General features: G+C 51.8%; 1 protein-coding gene across 2 annotated transcripts; it reads left to right on the forward strand.

Moving 5' to 3' along the window:
- The first annotated feature begins 18 nt into the window (after positions 1 to 18).
- On the forward strand, positions 19 to 24,905 carry Ighmbp2 (immunoglobulin mu DNA binding protein 2). 2 transcript variants are annotated; one of them, XM_048457889.3, is made up of 15 exons: positions 20 to 279; positions 1,461 to 1,630; positions 3,260 to 3,449; positions 3,629 to 3,726; positions 6,661 to 6,824; positions 9,514 to 9,714; positions 11,282 to 11,429; positions 13,745 to 13,919; positions 16,460 to 16,642; positions 16,903 to 17,021; positions 17,682 to 17,776; positions 18,551 to 18,674; positions 19,507 to 20,355; positions 23,027 to 23,196; positions 24,142 to 24,905. In XM_048457889.3, exons 1-15 carry the CDS (start codon positions 194 to 196, stop codon positions 24,343 to 24,345), a joined length of 2,976 nt encoding a protein of 991 aa, XP_048313846.3. In that variant the 5' UTR covers positions 20 to 193; the 3' UTR covers positions 24,346 to 24,905. The 2 variants fall into 2 exon arrangements, with proteins under 2 accessions (XP_087764369.1, XP_048313846.3); XM_087908243.1 differs by lacking the exon at positions 1,461 to 1,630 and having other exon boundaries at positions 19 to 279.
- The last annotated feature ends 2,196 nt before the right edge of the window (positions 24,906 to 27,101 follow it).

Below are 27,101 nucleotides of genomic sequence, written 5' to 3' on the forward strand. Positions count from 1 at the left end.
GGGTCCTATTGGAATCACTGGCTTAGCAAGGGAACACAGGAAACGAGTCCGTCGGGATTCACTGCCCCGACAGGGAGTACTAGTCCGTTGGGTACACTGGCCCGGTGGGGGACAGGGTCTGGTGGGAATACGGGTCCCACAGGACTAACTGGCCGAGCAAGAAGCACCAATCTGGGGCTGCACCACCGAGAAGATGGCTTCGTTCACCGTGGAGAGTTTCGTGGCCCAGCAGCTAGAGCTGCTGGAGCTGGAGAGGGACGCCGAGGTGGAGGAGCGCAGGTAAGTGCAGCCTCGGGTCCCTGGGCCTCTGCAGCTCTTCTTCATGGTCTCTCGGAGCGGGCCTGGTGTTGGCGGCGGGCCGGATCAGTGGGCAGCAAGAGGAGTCAGTCTTCGGCGAGGACTGTAAAGCGGTGTCAGGGCCGCACACATGCCGTCCTGTCTCTCCGGGAGTCGAGGCAGGAGGATCGTTTAAGGTCACTTTTGGTACATTGCCAATTTGAGGTCAACCTGTGCTACCGGAGACCCTTTGCCACTACTCTTCCCCCTCCCCGCCCGAGAGAGAGGGAGAGGGAGAGAGAGAGAGAGAGAGAGAGAGAGAGAGAGAGAGAGAGAGAGAGAGAGAGAGAGAGAGAGAACATTACATCACACGCTCCCCTTGCGTTTGGGGGTTGATCCGAGCTAAATGGAGTGGGGACAGATTTCTCCGGTAACCGCAGAGGAGAGGGTTCATGAGCATAGCCTGCTAGAGGAAAGTGGATGCAGCCCGTGTTATGATGTCTGAGCATTCCTGAAGAGCCGGCTTGTTTCTGGAGAATGTCTACAGGCCTGCAGTAGGCAGAGCCTGCACTTCTGTACCTCACAGTGCCATCTTCGCAGTGCATTCTCTAAGGAAAGACAAAGGCTGGCGAAATAACTGGCCCAGGGTAACGTGGAGGCAGGACCTGAAGCCAGGCTGTTCAAGTGCAGATACGACCATTGGTTGAGAGTCAGCCAGTCGTCATGAGTAAGAGGTTTTTGCTGCTCTGGCTGTGTGACTGTGGAATTATGTACCCGCCTTTCCCTTGCTTCGTCTGTAGAAGCGTGCAATTCCCACACCACGTGTTTGCTGTGAGACTGAAGTGATGTACTGAAAGTCAAGCTAGAACCTTGAGCCACAGTTAGGGTGTTGGGGGTAAGAGACAGAGAGGGAGTAAGGTATAAGGGGGAGGCCCTGCAGGACTTGCTGAAAGATTGTGTATAGGCAGGGAAGACTGTGTTGGCATGCAGGGAGCAGGTTAGGTAGTACCAGTCCTGGGAGATATGGGAAGAACAGGGCTGGAGCGGAGCAGATTCCAAGTTCCTCTGGGGCATATTTGTTGCCTGTAAGCAGCACTCTTTCCTTGCTGACTTTTCCTGCACAGGTGAAAATAGGAAAGGGTGCAGGCACAAATGGTGAAACTGCTATCCTGGCTGTCTTCTAGGTCCTGGCAGGAACACAGTTCTCTGAAAGAGCTCCAGAGCCGAGGGGTGTGTTTGCTGAAACTGCAGGTATCCAGCCAGTGCACCGGGCTATACGGGCAACGACTGGTCACCTTTGAGCCCAGGAAATTCGGGCCTGTAGTGGTGCTTCCCAGCAACAGCTTCACTTCCGGTAGGTGTCTGATGAAGGCCTGAATTGGCCATTGCTGGTGTTCAGATTAAGGCCTGTGCTCTCCCAAAGGCTGGAGGACAGACCCAGATGGAGTATGTAGCACTACAATGAAAATTTCCTGCTTAGAAATCTGACAGTTAGCATGGCTGGTAATGTTGTTGGCTGATGGGCTCTGAAATTTATTGTGCCTCCGAGGATGACTTTGAGCCTTGAACTCCTGATCTTCCTGCTGCTACCTCCCAAGTGCTGAGATTACAGGCCTACACCATTATGCCTGACTTTTTGTTGGTTTTTGGAGGCAGGAATGTGACTCATTTTGTACCCCTGGTCTATCTGGAACTGTCTGTGTAGACCAAACTATATTAGAAGTTGCGGTGAGCTTTCTGTCTCTGCATACTGAGTTCTGGAATTGCAAGTATGCTCTACCACTTTTGACTGTTAATACACTGACAGATTGGCAGCTTTCTCTTTGCAGTGCCTGGGATGGAACCCAAGGTCTCTGGCATGCTGAGCAAGCACGCTGCCATTGCACTGCACTCTGGAGTTTTTTGACCACACACGAGGGATGCTAAGTTGTCCTCAGCCCTGAAAACTGAGAGTCAGCAGTGCTGCATGTGTTGTCCTGCTTTTTTTTTTTTTTAATGTGCTTTGGTGCTTTGCCTGCATGTATGTCTGTGTGAGGATGGTGGATCCCCAGGAGCCAGAGTTACAGAGATAGACAGTTGTGAGCTGCCATGTGGATGCTAGGAATTGAGCCCAGGTCCTCTGGAAGAGCAGCCAATATTCTTAACTCTGGAGCCATCTTTCCAGCCCTGTGCTGTCCTGTTTTGAGTGACAGCCTTTGACTTTATAGATTTGTCCCAAGAGTTTTCAGTTCCCCTGCTGGGTTTGAAGAAGGTAAGATAAGGGGAATGGGAAGGCAGTGAAGAAACCTGCTGATGGGTGTGAGACCAAGCAGAACTTGAGATCTTGACCTTGTTAAGGGAACTACAGCTAGTCTGCCCCCTTGGAAGATGGGAGCAAGAGTGCCTGCTCAGCCAGCAAGAGTCAGGCATGAAGAGGCGGGATGGAGCATGTGCGCTGTTCTCTCTGAAGCTGTGTGGAGTGACTGGTGTGGTGGTGGTGGGAACTGGGCCTCTGTGTGGAACACCAGCAAGCTGAAGTGCTGCTGTGTGGACACCGCTGTTGACCAGATTCAGGGGATATGGCTATTGTCCGTCTTTGAGAGGCAGTCCGAAGTCTCAGTCACTTGGAAGTAGCAATCTTGAGATGAGGGGTCCTGCACACAGTGGGATATGGGGAGTCTGATACCCAGCTCAGCTTCTGCCCCAAGAGCATCCTTGTCATGTCCCTTTTTTTTTTTTAAAGTTAGGAAGGAGATGAATAAGATTCAAGGCCAGGGGAAGCTCACACATGAGAGAAAGGTGCTTGAATTCTGTCCCCAGGATTCACATGATGGAAGAGGGAACCAACTGCCGAAAGCTGTCTTCTGACCTGCATATAAGGACCATGACACCCACAGATGAATAAATGCATGATGATATATATTGTTTGAGACCATATATATTTATTTGAAATATACTGGAAATGATCACATACCATAATATTTAGCTGGGCTTGTTTTCACAGGTGATATTGTGGGTCTGTATGATGCTAATGAAAGCAGCCAGCTGGCCACTGGGGTTCTGACCCGCATCACCCAAAAGTCAGTCACAGTGGCCTTTGATGAGTCCCATGATTTCCAGTTGAACCTGGATCGAGAAAATACCTACAGACTACTGAAGCTCGCCAACGATGTCACCTACAAGCGACTGAAAAAGTGAGTGTTCCAGGCTAAAGATCAGACGGGTGTTTGGGGTGTTTTATTTTGATGGGACTCACGGGCGCCCTTATCTGTGTTGAGGGAGGGAGTGGCCTGTCTCCTGAGTGCCCTCAGGTGATGCTGTCCCTGAACTGCGGTCCCTGAGAGCTCCTCATTTTGGCTGTGGTTCCCTACAGAGCGCTGATGACACTGAAGAAGTACCACTCTGGGCCAGCATCCTCACTCATAGACATCCTTTTGGGTGGCTCCACCCCAAGTCCTACCACTGAAATACGTGAGGAGTTTTTAATTTCTTTTTTAAGATTTATTTGTATTTATTTGTGTGTGTGTGTGTGTGTGTGTGTGTGTGTGTGAGAGAGAGAGAGAGAGAGAGAGAAAATGTGTGAGAGAGAGAATGTGTGAGAGAGAGAATGTGTGAGAGAGAGAATGTATGAGAGAGAGAGATAGAGAGAGTGTATGTGTGTGTGCATGTACATGTGTGTGTGCGTGCATGCAGTGCTTGGGGAACTCAGAAAGCTGTTGGAATTGGGGTTCGTTGTGAATTGATTAGCATGGTTTCTGGGAGCCAACCATGGGTCCTTTGCAAGAGCAGTGTACGTTCTTAACCACTGGGGCAACTCTCCAGCCCCAATTTTTTAATTTCTTACCTGAAATTATTTAGGACAGTGTGACTTTGGGCTGTTAGCAAGAGTTTACATTGAGTTTGAGATCTCTGCCTTGCCATCTTTGGATGCTATTTCCCTGAGTGACTTGCAGACTCTATGCCAACTTCCCAGAATGCAATAGTGAAGAAATTCTCATTGCAGAACTTGCTGCATAGCTGAGACTGTCTTCAGTGTGTGATCCTCCTGCCTCTGTCTCCCAAGTTCTGTGGCTGTAGATGTGCACAACACACTGTGTGTGTGTTGTATATGTGCACGTGTTTGTGTGAGTGTGCATCTGGGTGTTACGGGCAGAGGTTGCTATCAGGTATCTTCCTCAATCCCTTCCCACCTGTTTTTTCTCTATTATTATTGTGTGTTGTGTGTGCATGTAGAGATCAGACACCACCTCTATGAGTTGGTGCTCTCCTTCCTGTTTTACATGGTCCTAGAGATTGAACTCAGATTGTCAGTTTATGTGACAGTCCTATTACCCACTAAACTGCCACTGATACCAGCTTATGTTTAAGTTTTAAAGGGAGAGCCTCTCACTGAACTTGGAGCTCCCTGACTAGCTAGGCTGACTGCCTAGTGAGTCCCGGGGCCCACCTGTGTCCACTTCCCAGTGCTGGCCCTGTTGATGCTCTTCACTGTGCCCAGCCTTTACATGGTGGTGGAGACCTGAATACAGGATTTCATGATTGTGTGGCAAAGCACTTTGCCTACTCAACAATCTCCCCAGCACCACACCACATTTTAAAAATGATACTTTAGTCTTTTTGTTTATTTGTTTGTTTGTTTAAATAGGTCTTGTATAACCAACGCTGGTTATAGTATCAAGCTTACTATATGGCCAAGAATGACCTTGAACTCCTGAGTGCTAGGATAATGGGCTTATGCCACGATACCCACCCCAGAAATATATTAACTGTCTTTAAAGACTGGTATGTCCTGATGACAACTGTATCTAATTGACAAGAGCTAGATAGAAAGTAGACTGTGCCAGAAGCTTGGGGTTTGACAGTGTGTGCTTTGTCTCATCCTGCTCTTTTGACAGTTTATAGCCTCAGGTCAGCACCCTTTCCATGAGAGCTTGGTGCACTCATCTGTTGGGTGTCTCTGGTGGACCCTGGGATGGAGCTGAGCACAAGAGGCCATTTGGGTTGGAGTGCCTCAGTGGGTCAAGTGCCTGCTGTGTGAGTGGGAGAGCCTGTGTTCAGACCGCAGAACCCAGATAGTCATCCTATGTAATCCTAGCGCTCCTCCTATGAGAAGGGGCTACAGACAAAGTCACTGGGCGTGCATAGGCCAGCTGACCTGGCTGCACAGTGCTGGACAGCAGACTGTGTCCAAGAAGGTGGAAGGTGAGGATGACACCTGAGGTTGTCCTCCGACCTCCACAAGGATACTGTCTCACATGCACACACTTACACATAACACACACACAGACATGCATGTATGCACAAATGCGGATACACATATAGATTTTTTGTTTGTTTGTTTGTTTGGTTTTTTTGTTTTGTTTTTTCGAGACAGGGTTTCTCTACGGCTTTGGTGCCTGTCCTGGAACTAGCTCTTGTAGACCAGGCTAGCCTTGAACTCAAAGAGATCCACCTGCCTCTGCCTCCCAAGTGCTGGGATTAAAGGCGTGCACCACCACCTCCCGACTTATAGATGATTTTTTAAGTTATTTGAGTCTTCCATTATCCAAAATAAAGGCACCATCCTTTGTTTCTGTCATTTTCTGGTCACTTAAGAGAGATGAAACGATGGAAAAGAATACACCCCAAGAAACAGAACGGTTCCTTCTTGTCTGTTATTCTAGAGTATGAGTTGGCAAAGTTCATAAGAAGCAGGTTGTCAACATCTAAACTTTGGAGCCATATAATCTGTTTTGTAACTCACCCTGCTGTGGCACCCAGCAGCCATTGATTGGATTATGACATGGCACTTTCCTGTAAAATGAGGGAAAATCAACAGTAGACTGGGCGTTGAATCATGTTTCTGTAGAAATCTTGCTTTGAAAAGTACAGCTTGGGGCTGTAGCTCAATTGATAAAGTGCTTGCCTGACACAAATGAGATGCTAGGTTCCATCTCCAGCACTACTAAACCAGATGTGGTGGTGGAGCCTGTGTTCAACATCCCAGCACTCGGGGGCTGGAAGCAGGAGATCAGAATGTCAGGGTCATCTTCGCCAACTTAGAGAGTTTGAGGCTAAGCTAGTCTGGATGATAGGAGACCTTGGAGTTCTTTTTTTTGTTGTTGTTGTTTCTTTCTTTTCTTTTCTTCTCTTCTCTCTCTCTCTCTCTCTCTCTCTCTCTCTCTCTCTCTCTCTCTTTTAAGGTACCAGAACCTGGGAGGTAGAAGTAGGTAGGCCTCTGAGTTTTGAGGCTGGCTTGGTCAACATAGTGAATCCCAAACGAGCCAAGGTTTTATAATGAGATCTTGCCTCAAAAAAATGATAAAACAGAGCAGATCGATTTTGCGCTGTGTAGCTCAGCCTGGGGTCCAGCCTGCTCTGTGCACTACATTTTCCTGATTGCTGACAATGGTGCTACTCCCACAGCCCCACTCACTTTCTACAACACGGCCCTGGACCCTTCCCAGCAGGAAGCTGTGTCTTTTGCACTGGCCCAGAAAGAGCTTGCCATCATCCACGGGCCTCCTGGCACTGGGAAGACTACAACCGTAGTGGAAATAATCCTCCAAGCTGTGAAGCAAGGCTTAAAGGTGGGTAAAAGGCCTTCCCTCCTCATCCAGCCCTGAGCTCTGGGGTGTCGTGCTTGTCACTCAGCAGGGTTCCCTCACAATCCAGTGTGGCAGGTCAGGGCTGGGATGGCATTTGCGGGTTGAGTGTTGGGCTGCTGAGCTTTTTGTGCTTTCTCTTAGCTTCCCAAAGCAGGAGTACCTGTCTGGAGGCACAGGGAAGCTTTGGGAGCCCGAGAGATGACTCAGCCTTAGTTGTCAGCCCAGGCTCCCTTGATTTCCATGCTTGCTGTGCTCTTGCTCAGAGTCCAGGTTCAGAATGGAATTGACCAGGGCCCTTTGAGAGCCCTGTAGCAGATGGTGGGTTAATCAGATGTGCAGTTAACCCACAAGATCCATGTTCACCATGCATGCTCTCCTGCCTTTCGGAGCCATGAAGCACCATCGCATGCTGCTGTTTGCACACATCAGTGTGGGGTGTCCTGGTCCTCCAGGCATTCCTGTATATGCAGCCAGTAACCCCACAGACACCTGAGTTCTGGGGACCGGTAGACCTGCTGTGTAAAAAAGGTAACCAGGAAATAGAGCCGTGCCTAGTTCTATAACAGTGACTGCATGAGCCAGAGGGTGATTGACAGGGCCTCTCAGATCTGCAGGGTGACCTCCACAGTCTGTGCCTGTGAGTGTTACCGCCAGTGTCTTTGTGGATGTTTGGAACCAGCAGGAAAAGCTAACTTTTTGATGGAAAGCAGGTGGGGTGGTTTTAACGATGCCTTCCAGTTCAGTGTGCACTGGTGTTCACAGGGGGTGCACCAGAACTGTGGAGTGGCAGTGGAGATGGCATAACATGTGGGGTAGGAATCGGATCAATGGGCTCTGCACTCAACAGTTGCAGCTACAAAAGCAAGATGGTGCCCACCAGAGAGATCCCCCTTGTTTATGTCAGACAAGAAAATGGTGTGTTTGGTGCTGTGGACAGTGCCCTGGGCTCTGGTTACATGCTGGATTTTTTTTTTTAAGTAAAAAGGTTTATTTAGTTTTGTTGGAGCTCAGGAAAGAAATACATGGCCAACCATTGCCTTGCCCAAGGCAATGTACAGTGTATAGAAAAGGGACAGGAATGCTGGGCAGTGGTGGCGCACAACTTTAATCCCAGCACTTGGGGGACAGACAGGTGTATCTCTGTGAGTTCAAGGCCAGCCTGGTGTACAAAGTGAGTTCCAAAACAGGCTCCAAAGCAATAGAGAAACCGTGTCTTGAAAAAAAAACTAAAAATAGATAGATAGATAGATAGATAGATAGATAGATAGATAGATAGATAGATAGATAGATGGATAGATAAAAAATAATTAGAAGGGGGCAGGAAGCCGGAGCTATGCTTGTACATGCTCACGGGAGCTGTCGCAAGAATGCTGGATTTAGCCCTGTGGGTGCTGCTCCTGTTTTGGACAAACTTCCTTATCTCAGAGTGAAGCTTCCGATCCCAGATTATGATACTGGGAAATTTCCTCTACTGTCCTCAGGGTTCCAGTTCTCAGGTCCCAGTCAGGGCCATCAGCACCCAGCTGCTTCTTCTGACCTCCCAGGACAGGTCCCAGTGTTTCTTACAAACTGATCAGATCCCATGCTTCTTACAGCCTGGCTGTGATATTAAACAGCTGACAAGACTTTCTATGTCAATGCACTGCAATCTTGTTTGTACTGTGTAACCAAGGTAGACAGACAAGGTACGGAAACCAGAGGTTACCAGTGTATCAGTGCACTGCAATCTCGTTTGTACTGTGTAAGCAAGGTAGACAGACAATGTACAGAAGCCAGAAGTTGCCAGTGAGGTGTGTCTCATGGGCTGTCAACTCCAAAAGTTGGGACGGGAGAGCCCATACTGTTGACTGGCTGCAAGTGTAGGGTCCCTTTCCAAAAAACCACCTGCTGCTCGGAAAGGGACTCTTACCTGAAGGCTTGCCAAAACCGACTGAACTGAGTGCTGTTACTGGCCATTTTACCAAAACACTGGCGGACAGGAGCTGGTAAAGGAAATGGGTTAATTCTGGCCCAAACTGAGGAGGGACAGTTCCCTGGCTTCTCTGACCTTCCTCCACTTGAGTCTTTCTCTCCCACTTTCCCCTCTTCCCTTCCTTTTCCCCCCTCTCTCTGTCTCCCCTCACTGTATAGCCCAGGCTGGCTTTGAAACCACACTGACTTTCTGCCTTAGCCTCCTGAACACTGGGGTCACAGGTCTGTGCCACCGCACTAGCAGCTTTAGAGTCTTCTGTGTAGTCACAAGTCAGCTGACAGTGTTCAGTGCTTGGGGATGCAGAGATTGTGGCTATCTAGGTTCTAGTTATCCAGCTGTGACCTGGGTTGAGTACCATGCACCCTCGACACCATGTATTTACTCTCTCACCTTAGTGCCTACTTTCTGTCCTTTAGGAGTTATTGTTTTGTTTAATGGGTTGGTAGGTGGGTTTTGTTTGTTTGTTTTGTTGTTGGTTTTGTTCTTTTGGTTTTGTTTTTTGAGACAGGGTTTCTCTGTGTATCTCTGGCTGTCCTGGAACTCACTCTGTAGACCAGGATGGCCTCCAACTCACAGAGATCTGTCTGCCTCTGCCTCACAAATGCTGGGATCAAAGGTGCGCGCCACCACCGCCCGGTTGGTAAGTGGTTTTAAGGAAGGAAGTTGGTAGAAGCCTCACTGCATGCTTCGCCTCCCCAGGTTCTGTGCTGTGCTCCCTCCAACATCGCTGTGGACAATCTGGTGGAGCGGCTGGCGTTGTGTAAGAAGCGGATTCTACGCCTGGGGCACCCGGCCCGCCTCCTGGAATCTGCGCAGCAGCACTCACTGGACGCAGTGCTAGCACGCAGTGACAACGCCCAGATTGTTGCCGACATCAGAAGGGACATAGACCAGGTCTTTGTAGGTATCATGGAGCTAGTGTCCTTGTCATGAGCTTGTCTGAGCTTCAGTCTTAAAGAGTGGCTGTTCTTTCTGCCCAGGTTCCTCCTCCTAATCTGCTTCTGTCTGCTCACTTAGTACTTTATAATCCAGGGCCGTGGGTGTGGCTCAGGATTCAGTCCCTCCCTAGTTGGCACAAACCCTAGGTTCAATGCCAGCACCTCATAAAATTGAGCGTGGTTGCTCAGGCCTGTCATCCCAGCTCTTGGGAGGTAGAGTCTGGAGGATTAGAAGTTCAAAGTCATCCTGGGTTGCCTCGGGAGTTCAAGACCAATCTGGGCTACCTGACACAAACTGGACCACTCTTTAGTGTTGAGCCTCTCTAGTTTGGACGGCTTGCTGTGGTGGAGAAGTGTACTGAGCTTTTAGTAGGGATCCAGCTGCTTTGGGGGTGTGGAGTAGGTGAGAAATTGTCCTGAAGAAAGTGTACCCTGGCCTTGGGGGTGGCGCAGGGCAGAGCAGGTGCCAGTGTGTGCATAGCCCTCGCTTTTATCTCTGGCTCTGGAAGAAAAAGCAACCAAAACAAACATTTCCTTGGTGCCTCCCCAGTGCTGGGAAGGTGGTCTGGCTGATACTGGCCAGAAAATCTCAGAAAAGTAAGTCCCTTCTGGAATTGTTGGTCCATGTCACCTCTCATACCAGGGACACCAGGGCTTGTAGAGCAAGGCGATGGGCTCCAGGGGAAGTGGCCCTACTCGAGCTGGTGCTTGTAAACCGGATCTCTTATTTCACAAACATGCTCAAGTCTTCCTTAGTTTCTGGGCTGGGCTGTGTCCTCCCATCAGCAATCCCCCTGCCTCATCTTGGTTCTCCTTGGTGGCCTCACCATTGGGGAATGATGCTGCAGAGAGGATGTCAGGGCAGGAGTCCTCCCACTTTTTGGGAGATTGGAGACTGTATGATACAGATCTAGGTGTCAGCCTGGGGTCACATGGTGTACACGGAGGTGGACAAGGATGAGTGTGCTGTGTGGGGCTCAGGCAGTGCACGCGTCACCCCTGTTCACATGGGACGGCAGTGAGTGTGCTGCGTCACCCCTGCCCACATGGAGGCCGTGAGTGTGCTGCTCGAGGCTCACTCAGGCAGTGCACGCATCACCCCTGTCCACATGTGATGGCGGTAAGTATGCTGCGTAGGGCTCAGGCAGTGCATGTGTCACCCCTGTTCACATGTGACGGTGGTGAGTGTGCTACATGGGGCTCAGGCAGTGCACTGCATCACCCTTGTCTACATGGGATGGTGGTGAGTTCAGCCTCTGACTGAAGTTCCTACCGAAGTCCAGCCTGACACTTTTTTGTTGGAGCACCAGCTGTCTGTTGTCATGGTCACAGTTTTAGCAGCTAACTGTCCCTTCATGCCCCTTGGTGGGGACTGGCCTCCAGCAGGTGGACTGTGTGCTTCCTTCATGAAGATCCTGCTGTTTAGCACTGTCCCAGGATCTTGCTGAGCTGCATCTCTGACTGCCCAAGAGCGCGTACAGAAAAGAAGTGCAGAGTCTTGTTGGAATAATTAGCGATTTTTCTCCTAGGGCAAGAACAAAAAGACCCAGGATAAGAAAGAGAAAAGTAATTTTCGAAATGAAATTAAGCTGCTAAGGAAGGAACTGAAGGAGAGAGAGGAAGCAGCCATGGTCCAGAGCCTCACTGCTGTGGACGTGGTCCTAGCCACCAACACAGGTGAGAGCGCAGCCCTCCTGCCACACGGCCTTGGCCAGAGTCTGCGACAGCTGCTGTCCTTCCTGGGCCTCACAGAGACTCTGGGCTGGGATTTGCTGTGTCTAGTAACTATGAAATCAATGTCTTTCACAGACAAAGGCTATTCTGGGCGTCCTCTCTTTCGTGTGTGTGTGTGTGTGTGTGTGTGTGTGTGTGTGTCTGTGCGTGTGTACGCATGGGTATACGTGCCCAAGCACAGCCCAGAGGAGGATGTCAGATGTCCTGCTCTGTTGCTCTTTGCGCTGTATCTGAGACAGCGTTTCCCACTGAACCTGGAGCTAGGCTCACAACCAGCAAGCCGTGGCAGTGCTCCTGCCTCCACCCCTGACAGTGCTGGGCTCTAGGCTCTTGTGGGCCACTCCCTGCTCTTACATGAGCACGGGGGAGTTGAACCAGGTTCTTGTGCTTGTGCAGCAAGTGTTCTTACCCACTGAACCATCTTCTGTAGACAGAAGTTTCTGTCTCGCCCGATCCTGCAGCTGTTCAGTCCCAAAGAAACACACAGAGGCTTATATTAATTATAAATTGTTTGGCCTATTAACTCAGGCTTATTATTAACCAGCCTTACAACTTAAATTAACCCATAATTCTTGTCTGTGTTTAGCCACATGGTTTGGTACCTCTTCTCAGTAAGGAATTCTCATCTTGCTTCCTCTGCAGCTGGCTAGTGATGTGTCTCTGCCTTTCCTCTTCCCAGAATGCTCCTAGTCTGATCACCCCACCTATACTTCCTGCCTGGCCACTGGCCAATCAGCATTTTATTAAACCAATACGAATGACAAATCTTCACAGTGTACAAGAGCATTATCCCACATCAATGTTCTCTGACTCTCTCCCTACTTATTTAGAAGAGGCAGCATAAGGTCTCACTCTGAAGCCAGGTCTGGCTTGGAGCTCACTGTGTAGCTCAGACTGACCCCAAACTCTGAATGATGCTCCTGCCCCAGTGAAGCTTGAGTCTCTGAGTGCTGGGGTTGTAGGTGTGTGCCATCACACTAGCTTCCTTTCTTCTCACTCCTTTTGTGGCATCCCACAAGATCCATGTTTTTGTTTTCATTCATTTCAAAGTGCTAATTTGCTTTTTGTTGTTGGAGAGAGGGGGATGTCATGAAATCTTGGTTTCTGTTTTGACTCTGTTATTTAGCAGTGTTTTGTCCGTTCCAAATAGCTGGGGGTTCCTGCACTACCTTCCTGATGCTGGCTTTCATTTGGCTCCTTGTGTGTTATGTCCAATTCCATGTGATGCTTTACCTTGATTGGTCTATTGAGACACTTGCTTGGTGGTCCAGAGCATGATCAGTCATCTGTCATCTGGAATGTTCTGTATGTACTCCATGGGAAGGGGAGCTGTAGTATTAGTGGGGTGTTATGAATGCCTGTTGTATCAGGGTGTTGATCGCCTGTTCTGTTGGCTCAGTCACAGAGAGACAGTGTTGCAGATTCAGAGGGGAAGGTGTACAACTGTGTGCTTCTCCAAGCACTCAGCTCTTGCTTTGAATCCACCTTCAGAGATGTGAATGACAGGTCCTGTCTCCTTGATTAATTACCGAGTTTACCATCATGGAGGGTTTCATTTGTTTGGGGATTTGCTTTTTCTAAAAGTTTTATTTTAATTGTGTGTGTGTGTGTATGTGTGTGTGTGTTGCATGTGTATGCATGCACATATTCCCTTGAGCTGGGCTTATAGAGTTAAAGTTGTGAGCCACCTCATGTGGGTGCTAGGAACCAAACTCAGGTCCTCTGCAAGAGCAATACATGCCCATAACTGCTGACCCATCTCTCCAGCCCCCAACTTTCTGGTGCATTTTGAGACTGGGTCTCATGTGGCTCCAGACTGCCTCAAACTTGATTTTTATCTGAAGATGACCCTGAATTCCTTATCTTCCTGCATCTACTTCCCAAGGGCTGGGATCACAGGTGTGCACCACCATTCTCGTATGAATGTGTGTTCTTCCACTTTAATGTCTGCTAGTATTTTTTTCTTCTTCCTTTTAAATTTTAGTTGAAATCCTAAATAAGATACTTTTATTTACTTATTTTGTGTACATGTATGTATTTGTGGGAGTGGACATGTGTGGATGTCGGAAGACATTTTGCAGAAGTCAGTTCTCTCCTTCCAGCATGTGGGTCCCGGGATTTGAACTCAGGTCATTAGACTTGGCAGCAAGCTTCTTTCTCCACTGATCCTTCTCCGGGGCCTTGTACATAGTAGTTTTAGGATAAGACGAGGTCATGAAGCAGAAATAAATGAGCCAGCTTGGTTCCCTTTCTTCCAGGGGCATCGTCTGATGGCCCTCTGAAGTTGCTGCCTGAGAACCACTTTGATGTGGTGGTGGTGGACGAGTGTGCCCAGGCCCTGGAAGCCAGCTGTTGGATCCCCCTGCTGAAGGCCCCAAAGTGCATCCTAGCCGGAGACCATAAACAGCTGCCACCCACCACTGTCTCTCACAAGTAAGACACTTGCCCACCTGCTCTGCTGGCCCCCTTAACTCCTTACTGTCTCACAGGACCAGCCTCCATGCCTGAGCTCACCATGAGGTCTGGGTGTTCCTCTGTCATATGGCCCTCACCTGTATCTCCTCCCTGTGCTGAACTGAGGTGTCTACACACCTGATCAGTTGGACTGTGTGCTGTGTGAGGGTGAGGGCTGGGTCACCCTCGTCTCTGTGCCCTCGGGTCCTAGTGTGGAGCTGGCTTGTTCCTGTGTTCACTGGAGGCCTCAGGTCCTAGTGTGGAGCTGGCTTGTTGCTCCGAGAGCCTATGAAGGATGGGCAGGCCTCATGGTGGAGCTAGGAAATCCCCTCTGGGCTGGGCATGCTGGCCTGCTGTGGGCTCTGCGTGAGCATGTTAGGTACTGTCACCAGGACTGGTGGAGTGGCTCTGCTCAGCCTCTCCTGGGTGGAGGAAGTGGTGCTGGCCAGCCCTTCACGTCGTCTGTCCTACCGTCCCACTCACTGTTCTGGCCACGCTGCCTTCCCAGATCTCAGTGTGCCCCCTGCCTCACTGTCCCCTCTGTCGGGACCACTGTGTCCCTGGGCATTGGGCAGCCTTACCCTCCATTAGATGGACCCTATGTGGTTTCCTGTGTCCACTCCACTCAACTGGTACTGTCAGTCCCTTTCAGGGTTCGTGTGGTTTCTCTGAGCTTGAATCACTCCCTGCCAGTATCTTTTGATTATCTGTCTTATCTGCTTAGCATCCCGTCTAGAAAGCCCACTGTGGGCCTGTGTGCAGGATCTGACGTATGAGTAATCATTAGCAGACGGGTCTGAGCAGGAGTGAGGAGGCTCACGGTGTGTTCCTGGTAGCTTCTCAGGGTGTGACATTAGGTGACTCTGTCCTCTAGGGAACTGAGGGAGGAACTGGGCTGTTCCTGTGAGAAGATGGAGTGTGTGTGTCCCTTAGGAAAGCTGGGTGATGTCGGTGACTGTACTGTGTACTTCTGGTTTATAGGGGTGTGACAGGCGTATGCCCTGCCTTTGGCCTGTAGGCAGACTTTCTGTTCTGCCAGCCAGCTCCCAAATCGCCACACAGAGACTTGTTAATTATAAATGCTCAGCCAACAGCTTAGACTTGTCTCTAACTAACTCTTAAAATATAAATTAACCCATTTTTATTAGTCTTTGTGCTGCCTGGGGGCTCGTTTACCTCTTCTGCGTACTTCCCATCCTGCTCTCTCTGCATCTCATGCGTCTCCTCCCTTCTTCTTCCCAGAGTTAGCTGTCTGACTCTCACTCATGTACCTCCCCATGCCTAGCTGTTGACCATTTAGCTCTTATTAAAGCAATGAGAGCAACACATCTTCACAGTGTACAAAAAGATTATTTCACATTGACCTTAGTTATTTAGGTGACAGTGGTCCTTAATAATCAACTGAAGCCAGGCAGTGAGTTCGAGGCCAGCCTGGTCTACCAGACCTAGTTCCAGGACAGGCTCCAAAGCAACAGAGAAACCCTGTCTCGAAAAACCAAAAAAAAAAAAAAAAAAAAAAAAAAAAAAAGGAATCAGTTGAATCACAGGCCAAAGAGCACTGACTGCTCTTCCAGAGGACCCAGGTTTGGTTCCCAGTGGCTACATGGAGGCTCATAAATGTCTGTAACTTCAGTTCCCAAGGATCCAGTGCCCTCTTCTGGCCTCTGCAGGCACACGTGGGCTACAAAGACAGCATAAAGTACAGGCAAAACACCTATACACATAAAATTTTAAAATACATATTTAAAAGAATCAGTTGATTCTCAACTTGACGGACCACGTGAATTCCTAGGGGCACGCTAGGATGGAATTGGGGAGCTTTCACGTGGTCTTGAAGATTTTAATATGGAGAGAGGCACTGTGCCAGTCTCCACAGCTGGGCAGCCTCAGCCTGTCCCTAAGCTCTCAGGTCTCACGCTCCTTTGGATGAAGTAGAAATGGGTCAGCAGTAGAGAATGAGTGTGCTTATCCCTGGACAGTGTGGGCCTGGGGAGCACATTTGAGTTTGATTGTTTGTTTGTTTTGGGATATGTAGTTCAAGCTGGCCTTGGACACGCTATGTAGCTGAAGGTGGGTTTGAACTCATGACCTCCTGAGTGCTGGGTCCAGGTAGACTTTATAGCACTGGGGCTTTGGTTCTGAAAGGGGCTGCATGGTCTCAAGGCTTCAGGGAGAATGCGTATCTGCCTTATCTACCCTTCAAGGCCACTGCAGATGGTGGCTCAGGGTTCTTCTCCCATCATCTGAGCAGCACAGAGCCCTCAAATCTGCTTGGACCCTGTCTCTGTCTTGTACCTTTGCCACCTGCCGAGTGCCTGCTGCTCCGAGGAGATGGATGTGGTCTTAGGTGGTGGTGGGTATGTTGAATGCTGCAGCCCAGCCCAGCCTTCCCTCCCATCATGTGGAAAGCTGGGGAGGTACTGGGCCCTGAGATTGAGGACAGTTTTCCCTGCCCTCCCACGGTGTCACGTCTGGACTCAGCACTCTTTTGTTTTTGTTTTTTTCCTTCTTGGGCACAGGGCAGCACTGGCTGGGCTGTCCCGCAGCCTGATGGAGCGTCTGGCAGAGAAGCATGGTTCTGCTGTGGTAAGGATGCTGACTGTTCAGTACCGAATGCACCAGGCCATCACACGCTGGGCCTCAGAGGCCATGTACCACGGGCAGCTTACGGCCCATCCCTCTGTGGCGGGACACCTCCTGAAGTGAGTGGCCTGGCCTCTTGCTTCCCCTGATCTTTCTGCCTTGCCTGACTCCAGCCCCAGTTGACCCTGTGTGGGAGGGAAGTGTGTCCTGTTAGGGGTTTGGCGGGGAGGGGGCAGAGGCTGCTGATACTCACCTTCTAGATATTGCCTGGGTCTCCCTGGAATTAGACCCATTGGGCAATGCTTCTGTGTTTTTGGTGAGAAGGACCAGTGCTGTTGTGAAGGAGGTTGGTCCTACTTTCTCCCTACCCCTGTGCCAGGGACCTCCCAGGTGTGGCTAACACAGAGGAGACAAGTGTCCCCCTGCTGCTCATAGACACAGCCGGCTGCGGGCTGTTGGAGCTGGACGAGGAGGACAGCCAGTCCAAGGGAAACCCAGGTGAGTCACCAGCCAGGATCCCTGGTCCTTCTCACTCCATGGGCTGGATATGCGGCTTAGCAGTTAAAAGCATTGCTCATCTTTCGGAGGAACCAAGATCAGTTTCCAGCATCCTTATTAGACAGCTCACAATTGCCTTTAACTGCAGCCCAAGATATCTAATGGCCTCTTCTGGCTCCTGCAGGCACCCAGGCATGTATGGTCACACTTTCAGACACACACAAGTGAAAATACATATTTTAAAAAGTAAAATGGGTCACTCCAGGTGCTTGCTTTAGCGAGACAGTGGTAGAAGAGATGAGGACAGGCTCCCGATAAACTGTGGGCCTGTCTGGACTCCAAGGGCCAGGGCAGCATCCGTGTGCTCTTCTGGGAATAGCTGATGCCCAGGCTCCTGGGGCTGGTAGCCTTCCCCACAGTCCTCTGAACACCAACCTGCCTTCTTGGTTCATCTTGGGTTGAGAATCTCCCTAAGCCAGCAGCAGTACCCAAGTCCTGTGAAGCTCATCTGCCAGCCTGCTGACCCCACTGGTCAGCTGGCCAGCACCCAGGGTGCTCCCTGCTCTTGGCCCAACTTAAGATCTGCTCACAGCAAGCAGAAAGTGTTTCCCACAGCTCAGTCACAGAGGCTCACTGAACACCGCTGTCTCTCCTCCCCAGGCGAAGCTCGCCTCGTCACTTTGCACGTCCAAGCGCTGGTGGATGCTGGGGTCCATGCAAGTGACATTGCTGTCATCGCACCCTACAACCTTCAGGTGTGAAGGATCCCCTTTGTTTCTTTGTGTCCTGGACTCAGCTGACTAGAGGCTGAGAGAACAGTGTAGTTTGTGGGCATCTGGAACTGCAAAGTCCAGGGCTAGAGTGGACCTCACTGTGACCAGGTCTGGGGCCCAGAGGACACCAGAAAGAGACTGTGTTTCTGCACCTCATATTGTTGCGAGCTTGACCTCATCCTGGTTCCCCGCTGTGACCTTCCTTGAGGTCAGCATTCTCAGGTGGGCACAGTCCTAGAAACCATGCTGACGGATCAGCCTGGTCCAAGTTGTACCCCCTGCTCCTGTCTGCTTTGGTAGGAGAAGCTTGCTGCCTGCATAGTGCAAGGTCTTCAGAAACAGTGTCGCCGTATTCTGGTTACACAGGAGACCATCAGAGGCAAGGAGATGTCATAACTCAGAGAGTGCCACCACCCTCAGCACATAGCTTAGTGGAGACCCTTTCCCTAGTGTGTGAGGTCCCCAGTTCAGTCTCCACCGCTCTGTTCGCATGTCCTCCCAGGATGCTCCCTGCCTTCCTGGGCTCTGCTGACCCTTAGGGGTCAATACCACGCTCCTTGGTCAGAACACTGGTGCTGCACATGCGGGGAGTTCCACATGCCTTCCCATCAGCACTCACTCCCAGGCTAAGAAGAGAAATAGGCTACAGGCCTCCGGGACACACAGTTTGCTGCTGTTGTCACTGAACGGTGCCCACGGCGGCGTGATGGGGTCCCTGACTTGGTGACGAGATCTCAGCCCTGCCTTCTGTTTCAGGTGGATCTGCTCAGGCAGAGCCTCTCCAGCAAGTACCCCGAGCTCGAGATTAAGTCTGTTGATGGCTTCCAAGGCCGAGAGAAGGAGGCCGTGATCTTGACCTTTGTCAGGTCCAACAGGAAAGGTATGTAGCGTAGCCCCCATGGAGCCCTGGGCACAGCCTGGGCACAGCCTGGGCACGAGTGCTGATGGGAAGGCATGTGGAACTCCCCGCATGGGCAGCACCAGTGTTCAGACCAAGGAGTGTGGTATTGACCCCTCAGGTTCAGTAGAGCCTTAGGTGGGCAGGGAGCATCCTGGGAGGACAGCCTAGTGTTGGGACGGGAGGGCATGGTGTTCTCAGCAGAGGGAATAGACTCTGTCTGATCAGGGAGCAGGTAACTTCAGAGGCAGACTGGGCCATAGTAGGCCCCAGGTGATGTGGTCACCCTGTCCAGGAGGAACCCCCCTCCCCTTGCCCTAGAGCTTGTCTTTTAGGCTTGAGGGATGATTTGATTTTTGTGTGGCTATAGATTGCCATGCGGTGAGAAAGCTGAACCCAGGCACTAGAGAGTAAACTTGAGAGTGGCCTTGGTAGCAGGCTGGGGCTGGATGAGGAGGGAAATGGCTTTGGCACAGAGCTCTGTCCTGTGTCCACAGCAGCTGTTTGTGGTGTCCTGAGTCCAGGCGTAGGGAGGAAGCTGTACTTGCCAGGTAGTGTGTGCAGGAAATGCGAGGCAGTGGTGCATTCTCAGTTCCCACACTGCCTGGGACTGCACAGGTCAGCAGTGGGGCAAGCATCAGAGCAGACGTGCTGTCCGCCCTGGCGATGGCAGGCCAGGTAGTGTGTGCAGGGAATGCAGGGGGCAGCTGTAGGCTGCTGTAGCTCTGACGATGTGACCGGTGTGACTGTCACTGACAAGCATCCTGTCCCCTGCCTTGGATCTCTGTCTTTCTCACCTCTGGCCTTTTTTCAGGTGAAGTTGGTTTTCTGGCTGAGGACAGGCGGATCAATGTCGCTGTCACCCGTGCTCGGCGCCACGTGGCGGTCATCTGTGACTCCCGCACCGTCAACAACCACGCCTTTTTGAAGACCCTGGTGAATTATTTCACAGAGCACGGGGAGGTACGCACAGCCTTTGAGTACCTGGACGACATCGTCCCTGAGAACTACACCCACGAGGGTCCCCAGGGCCACGGCCGCACCCCCAAGCCCAGGGACCCTGCCACCTCCATCAAGAAGCCTGCCAGTGAGCAGGAGAGTGGCCAAGAGGCCAGAACAACCGCCGGACAGGGCCGCAGGAAGCCAAGTGAGAGGCCGCCGGGCTCTCAAGTCCACTCCCAGCCCAGTTCCAGTGCAGAAGGCTCTGACAGAACTGGAGGCCCAGACCACACAGAGCACTTTAGGGCTGTGATCGAGAAGTTTGTGGCCAGCAAGGAGTCCCAGTTGGAGTTCCCCACATCCCTAAGCTCCCATGACAGGCTGCGAATTCACCAGATAGCTGAGGAGTTTGGGCTGAGGCACGACAGCTCCGGGGAGGGGAAGGCACGGCACATCACAGTGAGCAGGAAGAGCCCTGCGGGTTCTGGCGGTGTAGCCCCACAGCCTCCCTCACCCCCCAGCCCTGCTCAGGCTGAGTCTGAGCCACCGGCAGAACAGCCCCTTGGCCAGTCACATGGCCCCACACAGCTGGATCTGAAGGCCCTGCATCTGGAGAGGCTGCGGAGACAGCAGGGCGGCCAAGCACAGCCAGACAAGACTCAGCCAGGTGTGGGTTCAAGACCACAGAAGGCTCCACAGAAGAAAAAGAAAAAAGAAACAAAAGGTGAGCCACAGCTTCTCTCAAGTTCACGGTGCCACTTGGTTCCTGTCTCTGCCACCTGCCACCCCCTCCACGCAGGAGCCAGTTAGACTCTTGTCTATATGGATTTTGCTTTTCCCATGACTTCTGTCTCCCTGGCCTGGCCTCCCCTGGGGTAGGAACAGGCAGGTCAATTGTGTGTCCCCAGAGCCCTGCAGGGGCAGGAGAAAGAAGCCCTGGCATGCTTAGTGCTGCTGTCCTTAGGGGAAAAGGAGGCAGTTGGGGCCCTCTGGGGCAGGGCATGTTCTGACTGGCAGCACAGGGGCAGATCTCAGAGCTGCAGGCCTGCCGAGCCCACTGTTCTTTTGCCCCAGGGAAAAGAGACTGTGTGCTCTGCATTCAGCCTGCACTGGGCCTGCTATCCCCTGAGTGACCCCAGCCCCCAAGTTGGCACACATGCTCCAGCAGAGTGAGGGCAGACGTGGTGGGGCATGATACAGGTGCTCTGAACACTTACGTGGGCCCCTGACAGGACCACAGGTCAGCTCCTTTTGGGGCATTGTTGCGGTGAGCCAGACCTCGTGGGTACCATTCTCGGCTTCAGAACCAGCTCCAGGGTTGTGGTACTGCTCCATGCATGCCATAGCACTTGTACAATGGCTCCTGTAGCCAGGCTATGTGCTGGTGACCCCAAGATGACCCCTGCCTCAAACGGAAAAGCACTGTGTCTGTGCATTGTCAAGCTTGGACCTACCCACGTCTGCTTTTTCTGCCACAAGGCCTAGGTGGCCTGGGAGCCCCATCTACTCCTGGGATTCTGGGATTGCCTGAGGCCACCATCTTTCAGAGTCCCCAGAACCTGCAAAGGTTCTGCAAAGGTTCAGGCCCTATGCCAGTACCCTGCCTAGTGGCTGAGGTGCCGGGTGGTCACACCTATGACAGACTTTGCCTGGCCCGTGCTCTTCAGGGCCCTGGCCATGGACGGATAGCTGACAGGAATGATGAGCTGAGGGCAGGAGGGTTGGGTAGCACCCTCCATCTGGTCTGACTGCTCTGCCAGGTCCTTATTTCCTGTCAGTCTCCTGAGCATGCTCACTGAGGGTGCTACCAGCATGGGATGAACCCTCCCCAAGGCCCTCTCTAAGTGACTTGATTCTACCTAGGATGTGGCAGGGACCAGTGACTGGGTGGCTTCAGTTTCCCCTTTATACAGCCTTATGAGAGAGAGAGAGAGAGAGAGAGAGAGAGAGAGAGAGAGAGAGAGAGAGAGAGAGAGAAAGAGAGAGAGAGAGAACACTGGCAGACGCAGCTATTATTAGATGGGCACAGGTGAGGCAGGGCTTCTGGGAGACCTGACCCTAGTGTGCCTAGGTACTGCAGCACCTATCAGCACACAGGTGCATGGAGCCAGGAACAGATCAGGGCTGCCTCTGCCGGTGTTTGTGCGGGCTCCTCCCAGTACTCTGTCCCCTGTGTTCACACACGTGTGTGAGTGGAGTTCCACAGTGTGTTTCTACATCTCTGTGTTCCTGAGCTTTCTCTGTGTCAGAAATGGGTTTCTTAAATATTGACACTCACCCAAGGCTCTTTGTTCAAACTTTTACATTTATTTATTATGTACATGTGTTCATGTTCCATAGCACACATGGGGGTCAAAGGACAACTTGCGGGAGTCAGTATTCTTCATTCTACAGATGAAACTCAGGTCGCCCAGGTCAGAGTCCAGTGTCCTTAACAAGTGAGCCATCCCACTGCCTTCACATGAGAAAGTTTTACCTGGCCCTGAGTATGTGGATATATAATATACAAATCAAATGTTTGCTAGTAAGTCATAAAGTTTCGTTTTAGTTCTTTGGTATACGTAGAATTTGAGCATTTATTAAAGATGAGAACAAATTTGCCTCCAGTCAGTCTAACACAACACAGTCCAAAGATGCAGCATTTGGTAAATTCTGAGACGTGCTGAGCAGAAAGGGCCCCATTGTGTCTGGGGTCTGTAGTTAGAACAAGATGCCTTTGTGAGAACGGGGTCACATACAGTGGAGCAGCCAGCTCCCAACAGTGGCTGGAATCTGCGCAGAGGCTGGCCACTCGTGGTGTGGCATGGCGGCAGTACTAAGCGCGTGGGTTGTGTGTGCAACAGAGGCACCATGCAACACACATTGATTTTGAATAGATTTTTGCTCGTTGTGTGTTCTGGAGCCTTTCACCGGTGCTGAGTTTTTCACAGCTCCATCCTGATCCCTGAACACCTACAGTTTAAGTTAGACACTTCATTGTTGAACAATTCCTGCCCCTGGCTAAGAATCTGAGGGGCTTCTACTGGAGCCTGAGTTGGGCAGCTTCCTTCCCTGGTGGTACCGCTGTCTGGCCTGGGTTCTGTTTTTGCAGTTGGTGCCTGCCCCAAAAGGATTTTCTGGGTGAAAGGGTGCACTTTTAGGGGCACTCTACACTCTGGCCTCCTCCCTTGAGGCTGGGCAGTGGAGTGGGCAGACTGTCAGCTTTGTGCTGTGTCCTCTTGAGGCTGGACTGTGAGGTGGTTGGTGTATTGGGCAGGCTGTCAGCTTGGTGAGGACCCTGGCTTCCTGGGCTGATGGGGAATCCCACCAAAGACTCTGGGGATGGGGCGTCTGCTGTCTGCAGCGTCTGATCTCCAGCCTTCCCTTTGCCTGAGCACTGCCTCATTCCTCCCCAGGTTCAGCCCCGGCTCTGCCCTGCGAGGAGGACTTCGATGCCTTGGTGTCAGCTGTGGTTAAGGCTGATAACACCTGTAGCTTCAGCAAGTGTTCGGCCAGCACCACTACAATGGGCCAGTTCTGCATACACTGTAGCCGCCGCTACTGCCTCAGCCATCACCTGCCCGAGGTGACGGCTCCTCCCAGATGGTGTGGGGGCATCACACTTGCGGGGTGGGGAGGATTAGCCAGACCAGTTTTAGCCCTCCCACAAGCCTGTTTTCTGTAAAACCCAAAGCGAATGCTGCTCCTGACCTGATGGGAACACTCAGGGCACGGGGAGCCAAGGGGCAGCCACAGCGGTGGGAACTCTGGGGAGAGGAACTCTGTCCATCTTGCACCTAACTCCAACTAACCTAGCTCCAGGCAGAGACTGGCGAGGGGCTCTGACTTGCAGACTGAGTGGCACCTCCAGAATCCTCAGGATCAGGTACAGGGCCTATGAGGACTTGGGGCAGAGCAAGCTTTGACTACCCCAGGCCACCCGGGCTTGGTGGGATCTGAGAAAGAGACTGGCATGGAATAGGGGACACAGACTACTGAGTGCTCCCAGGAGGAAATGCAGGAACCAGGGCAGTTTGGGATTGATTGGCTGATTCCTTCAGGGGTAGGAAGGTAGGCCTGACAGGGGAATACAGGGGGAGTATAGGAGTGATGGCAGTCTGCCCTTCTAGCCAGCAGAGGCCCCAGCAGAGTCAGCTGGGTTGGGCAGAACGGCCTGGGCTGTCAGAGTCAGGTATGAGCAGCACAAGGTGTGCCCAGGGCCATGGTAGCACCAGACAGGCAGCAGCTTGGGGAGTGGAGCTGGTGGGTAGAAACAGCTTCGGGGACCATATTGGCCACTCTGTGGACACACAGGGGGTGCTGTCTCCTATCCACAATCTCCAGGGCTCTGGCCTCAGGATGTCGGCCACTCACTGGGTAGCTATGAAGGATGGAGATGGACTCAGGGGAGGTGAAAGGGCAGGGCCGTGGTCTTGCACCAGCCAGCCTTAGGTCGTCCCTTTGATGCCGATCTGTGGGCTGCAGTCTCCCTTGCCCACAGCTCACCCTGACTACTCTTGTATCTTTTCAGATCCACGGCTGCGGTGAAAAGGCTCACGCGCATGCCCGGCAGAGGATCAGTCGGGAAGGAGTACTCTATGCAGGCAGCGGGACCAGGGACAGAGCCCTGGACCCGGCCAAGAGGGCCCAGCTGCAGAGGAGGCTGGACAAGAAACTGGGCGAGCTCAGTAGCCAGAGGACAAGCAAGAGGAAGGAGAAGGAGAGGGGAACATGAGGCCATGTCCTCGTACAGGGCTGTGTGGGGCAGAGAGTCAGGCCCTGGGCCCAGCTTCTTCAGAGTCAGCAGATGGGGCACAGTCTGGTACTGGACATTTCTCTGCTTCACCTGGTGTGTCCCTGTTCCTCTCATGACAAGAGAGTTGTTTTCAGGGAGACCTGCCTGGTCTAAGACGCCATCAGAGTCACTCTGCCCTGACTGGCCAGGCCCCATTAACCTATTAATCCTGTTCAGATGCATGCCCTGAGGAATGAGTGCCTTGCTTTGCTAGCTGGCTATAGCCACCTTCATCCTGTCTACTTCAGTGACACAGTGGACGTAGAGTGTGTGCTCTAGGGATGGGAGGATGTTACTTCAGGACTGGGCAGCTCCTAGCCTGTGATTGCCTGTCCTCTGCTGCTTGCTGACTGTGATGGGAAGGAGGCGTCCCAGGGCACCTCACTGCTTACCTCAGACTGCGTCCTCTCCAGCATTCTGTAACAGTTGCTCATGGGAATTCCGACAGATGCAGCCTCAGGCTCTTGTTTCAAGAGAATATAAATTATTTACAAATTAAAGTGTGCACATGGTGGCTATTTGCTTGTGTCAGAGGTGAGCATCCTTTACCTCTGACTCAGATGTCACCCTGTGCATGAGGTAATGGGCAGTGGTAGCCCCTCCCCCAGGGCATCAAGAGTGATGGTGTGGGTGATATCTGGCAGTGTGGACAAGGCAAGGTCATTGCTGCGGCGGTTTTATGATGTGTGGGAGGGAGAGGGTGCCCTCTCAGCTGACTTTCCTAACAGGGCAAATAAGAGTTTCAGATTGGGAGGTTTGGCACCGTGAACCCAGGCTGCAGGGAGATGCCTCTTCCTGGTGGAGTCAGGCTCTGAATCTCCCTCTCAGGAGGGTCTTCATGCCCTGTTCTCCCTAAGGGTTATTTTTGTTCAAGCAAAGGGAAACAAGGCTTTCCTGGCCTAGGGCTTGAGGTTTCCCTCCTGGGAGTCTTTTCATACTAAAGTCACACTGATGTCCCCCAAGTGGCTGCAGACCTCAACCTCTCTGCTGTTGCCAGGATAGGACCATCCTTGCTCTCTGTCGTGTGGCTGTGTCCTGCCTTTGAACACAATCATGGAAACAGGGGAGCTGTAATGTGTGCACAAAACCTCAGGAGACTGGCTTCCTTAACAGTCCCCTGCCTGAGGTCCCCCAAGACCCTCCCTCTTGAGGTTGTTTAAGAGGCAAACAGTTGGCTTGTAGGGGTACCCTTAGATAATGCAACTGCCCACATATCCCCCAAGGGGACTATAACTGCCCCCGAGTCACCCATGTCCAGGGGACTTCCAGGCAGTACAGTGTCACCCACTCACTCGGGCTTGGATAGAGTCCTTCCTTTGGTCTGCGGTAACCTCTCTCCTGGGGTGAGATGGTCCATCGCAAAAAAAGTCATGTAGTACCACCTCCCCCTCCCACCCTCATGGTCACCTTCCTTGCTTGCAGCCATGCATGGTGTTTGGATGTCATTGTTGGCTGCGGCTGCAGTTACACCCCAGCGCAGTGCTCAGGTAGTGTTGGAACTGCAGGTGAACTGCCATGGTTGCAGCGATGGGCATTACATTGCATCACAAGACGGGTTAGTTCTGTTCTTCCCAAGATGCAGTGGGAATGCCATGCCGTGTGGAAGTGTCATTCCGGGGCTGTGGGGCTCATCGTAGAAGCTGCTTGGCCCCCTGGCCTGTGGGTGTGAATCCTGATGGAGTCCCAGGTTTGAGCCCAGGAGGCAATTGCCTGAATGACATGGCATCTCCTCTGTCCTGCCAAAATAGGGCAGATTCGGATGGGCCAGAATCCAACAGGGCCAATCAATTCTGTTCCAGTGCTGACATGCAGACTAGAGAAAAGATACTGGCTCTTGTGCTAGAGGCAGTGGCTACCCTGCCTGCCTTCCAGAAGCTTGTCTGTAGAAGAGAAGGGATCCAAAGAGAAACCTAGTGAGGCTGGGGGTTGACCTGGTGATGGTATTGGAGCCCCTGGATCTAGCCACCCCTGACCTAGCCTTCCCTGAATTGTGAACTAATAAGTCCCTCTTGGGTTTCTGTCACTTGCTGTGAAAGGCTTTGCTGACGCAGTTGTGCCTGCAACTGTACATCTTAAAAAAAAAAAAAAAAGTTTGGGAGATGGGGGAAGAGGGGCGCATGTAGACAACAGCATGTGCAGGAGTAAGGGCAGCTGCAGGGGGAGTTCCCTCCTTGTGTGTGTGCGACGGGAGGGGGTGCAGGGGTGCACACGCAGATGGCAGTATGTGAGGGTACACCATAATGTGTCTTCCAGGAGTCACTCAGGTCACAGGCTTGGTGGCAGGCCCCATTCCTTTCTGGCTTTTACATTGGTTCTGCAGCTCCAAACTCGGGTTCTCATGCCTGAGCAGCAAACAGTTAACCCACTGAGCTGTTTGTCTAGCCCAGCACATCTGTGTCCTACAGGATCTGTGCACTCGGAAAGTAGTGCTGATCCAGTGTCCCTGTCCACTGAGGAAAGACCGGGTCTCGTATTGCTGCTAGGAGCAGCTACCATGAGTGGCCCTCCTGGAGGGGCTAGGGTAGCACAGGCTGGGGCCTGAGATCTGGAGTCCTAGTAATGTCAGCACCGTCATGCTAGTGTGTGGCTTCTGCAGGTAACCTCCTCCCCCACCCCCATGCACATGTACGTGTGTACACACACACACACACACACCACACCAAGCCTGTTTATCACTAAGCAGTTTAGGAGAATAA

Source organism: Myodes glareolus, chromosome 7 (genome assembly GCF_982192425.1).
Source record: "Myodes glareolus chromosome 7, mMyoGla1.1, whole genome shotgun sequence".
Lineage (NCBI taxonomy): Eukaryota > Metazoa > Chordata > Mammalia > Rodentia > Cricetidae > Myodes > Myodes glareolus.

Excerpts from the sequence above, each read along its gene's own strand:
- Ighmbp2 (XM_048457889.3), top strand. The coding sequence starts at position 194 with ATGGCTTCGTTCACCGTGGAGAGTTTCGTGGCCCAGCAGCTAGAGCTG. Across the intron at positions 3,727-6,660 it reads AAGTCCTACCACTGAAATAC|CCCCACTCACTTTCTACAAC; the intron begins GTGAGGAGTTTT and ends CTACTCCCACAG. Across the intron at positions 17,777-18,550 it reads TCGCACCCTACAACCTTCAG|GTGGATCTGCTCAGGCAGAG; the intron begins GTGTGAAGGATC and ends CTTCTGTTTCAG.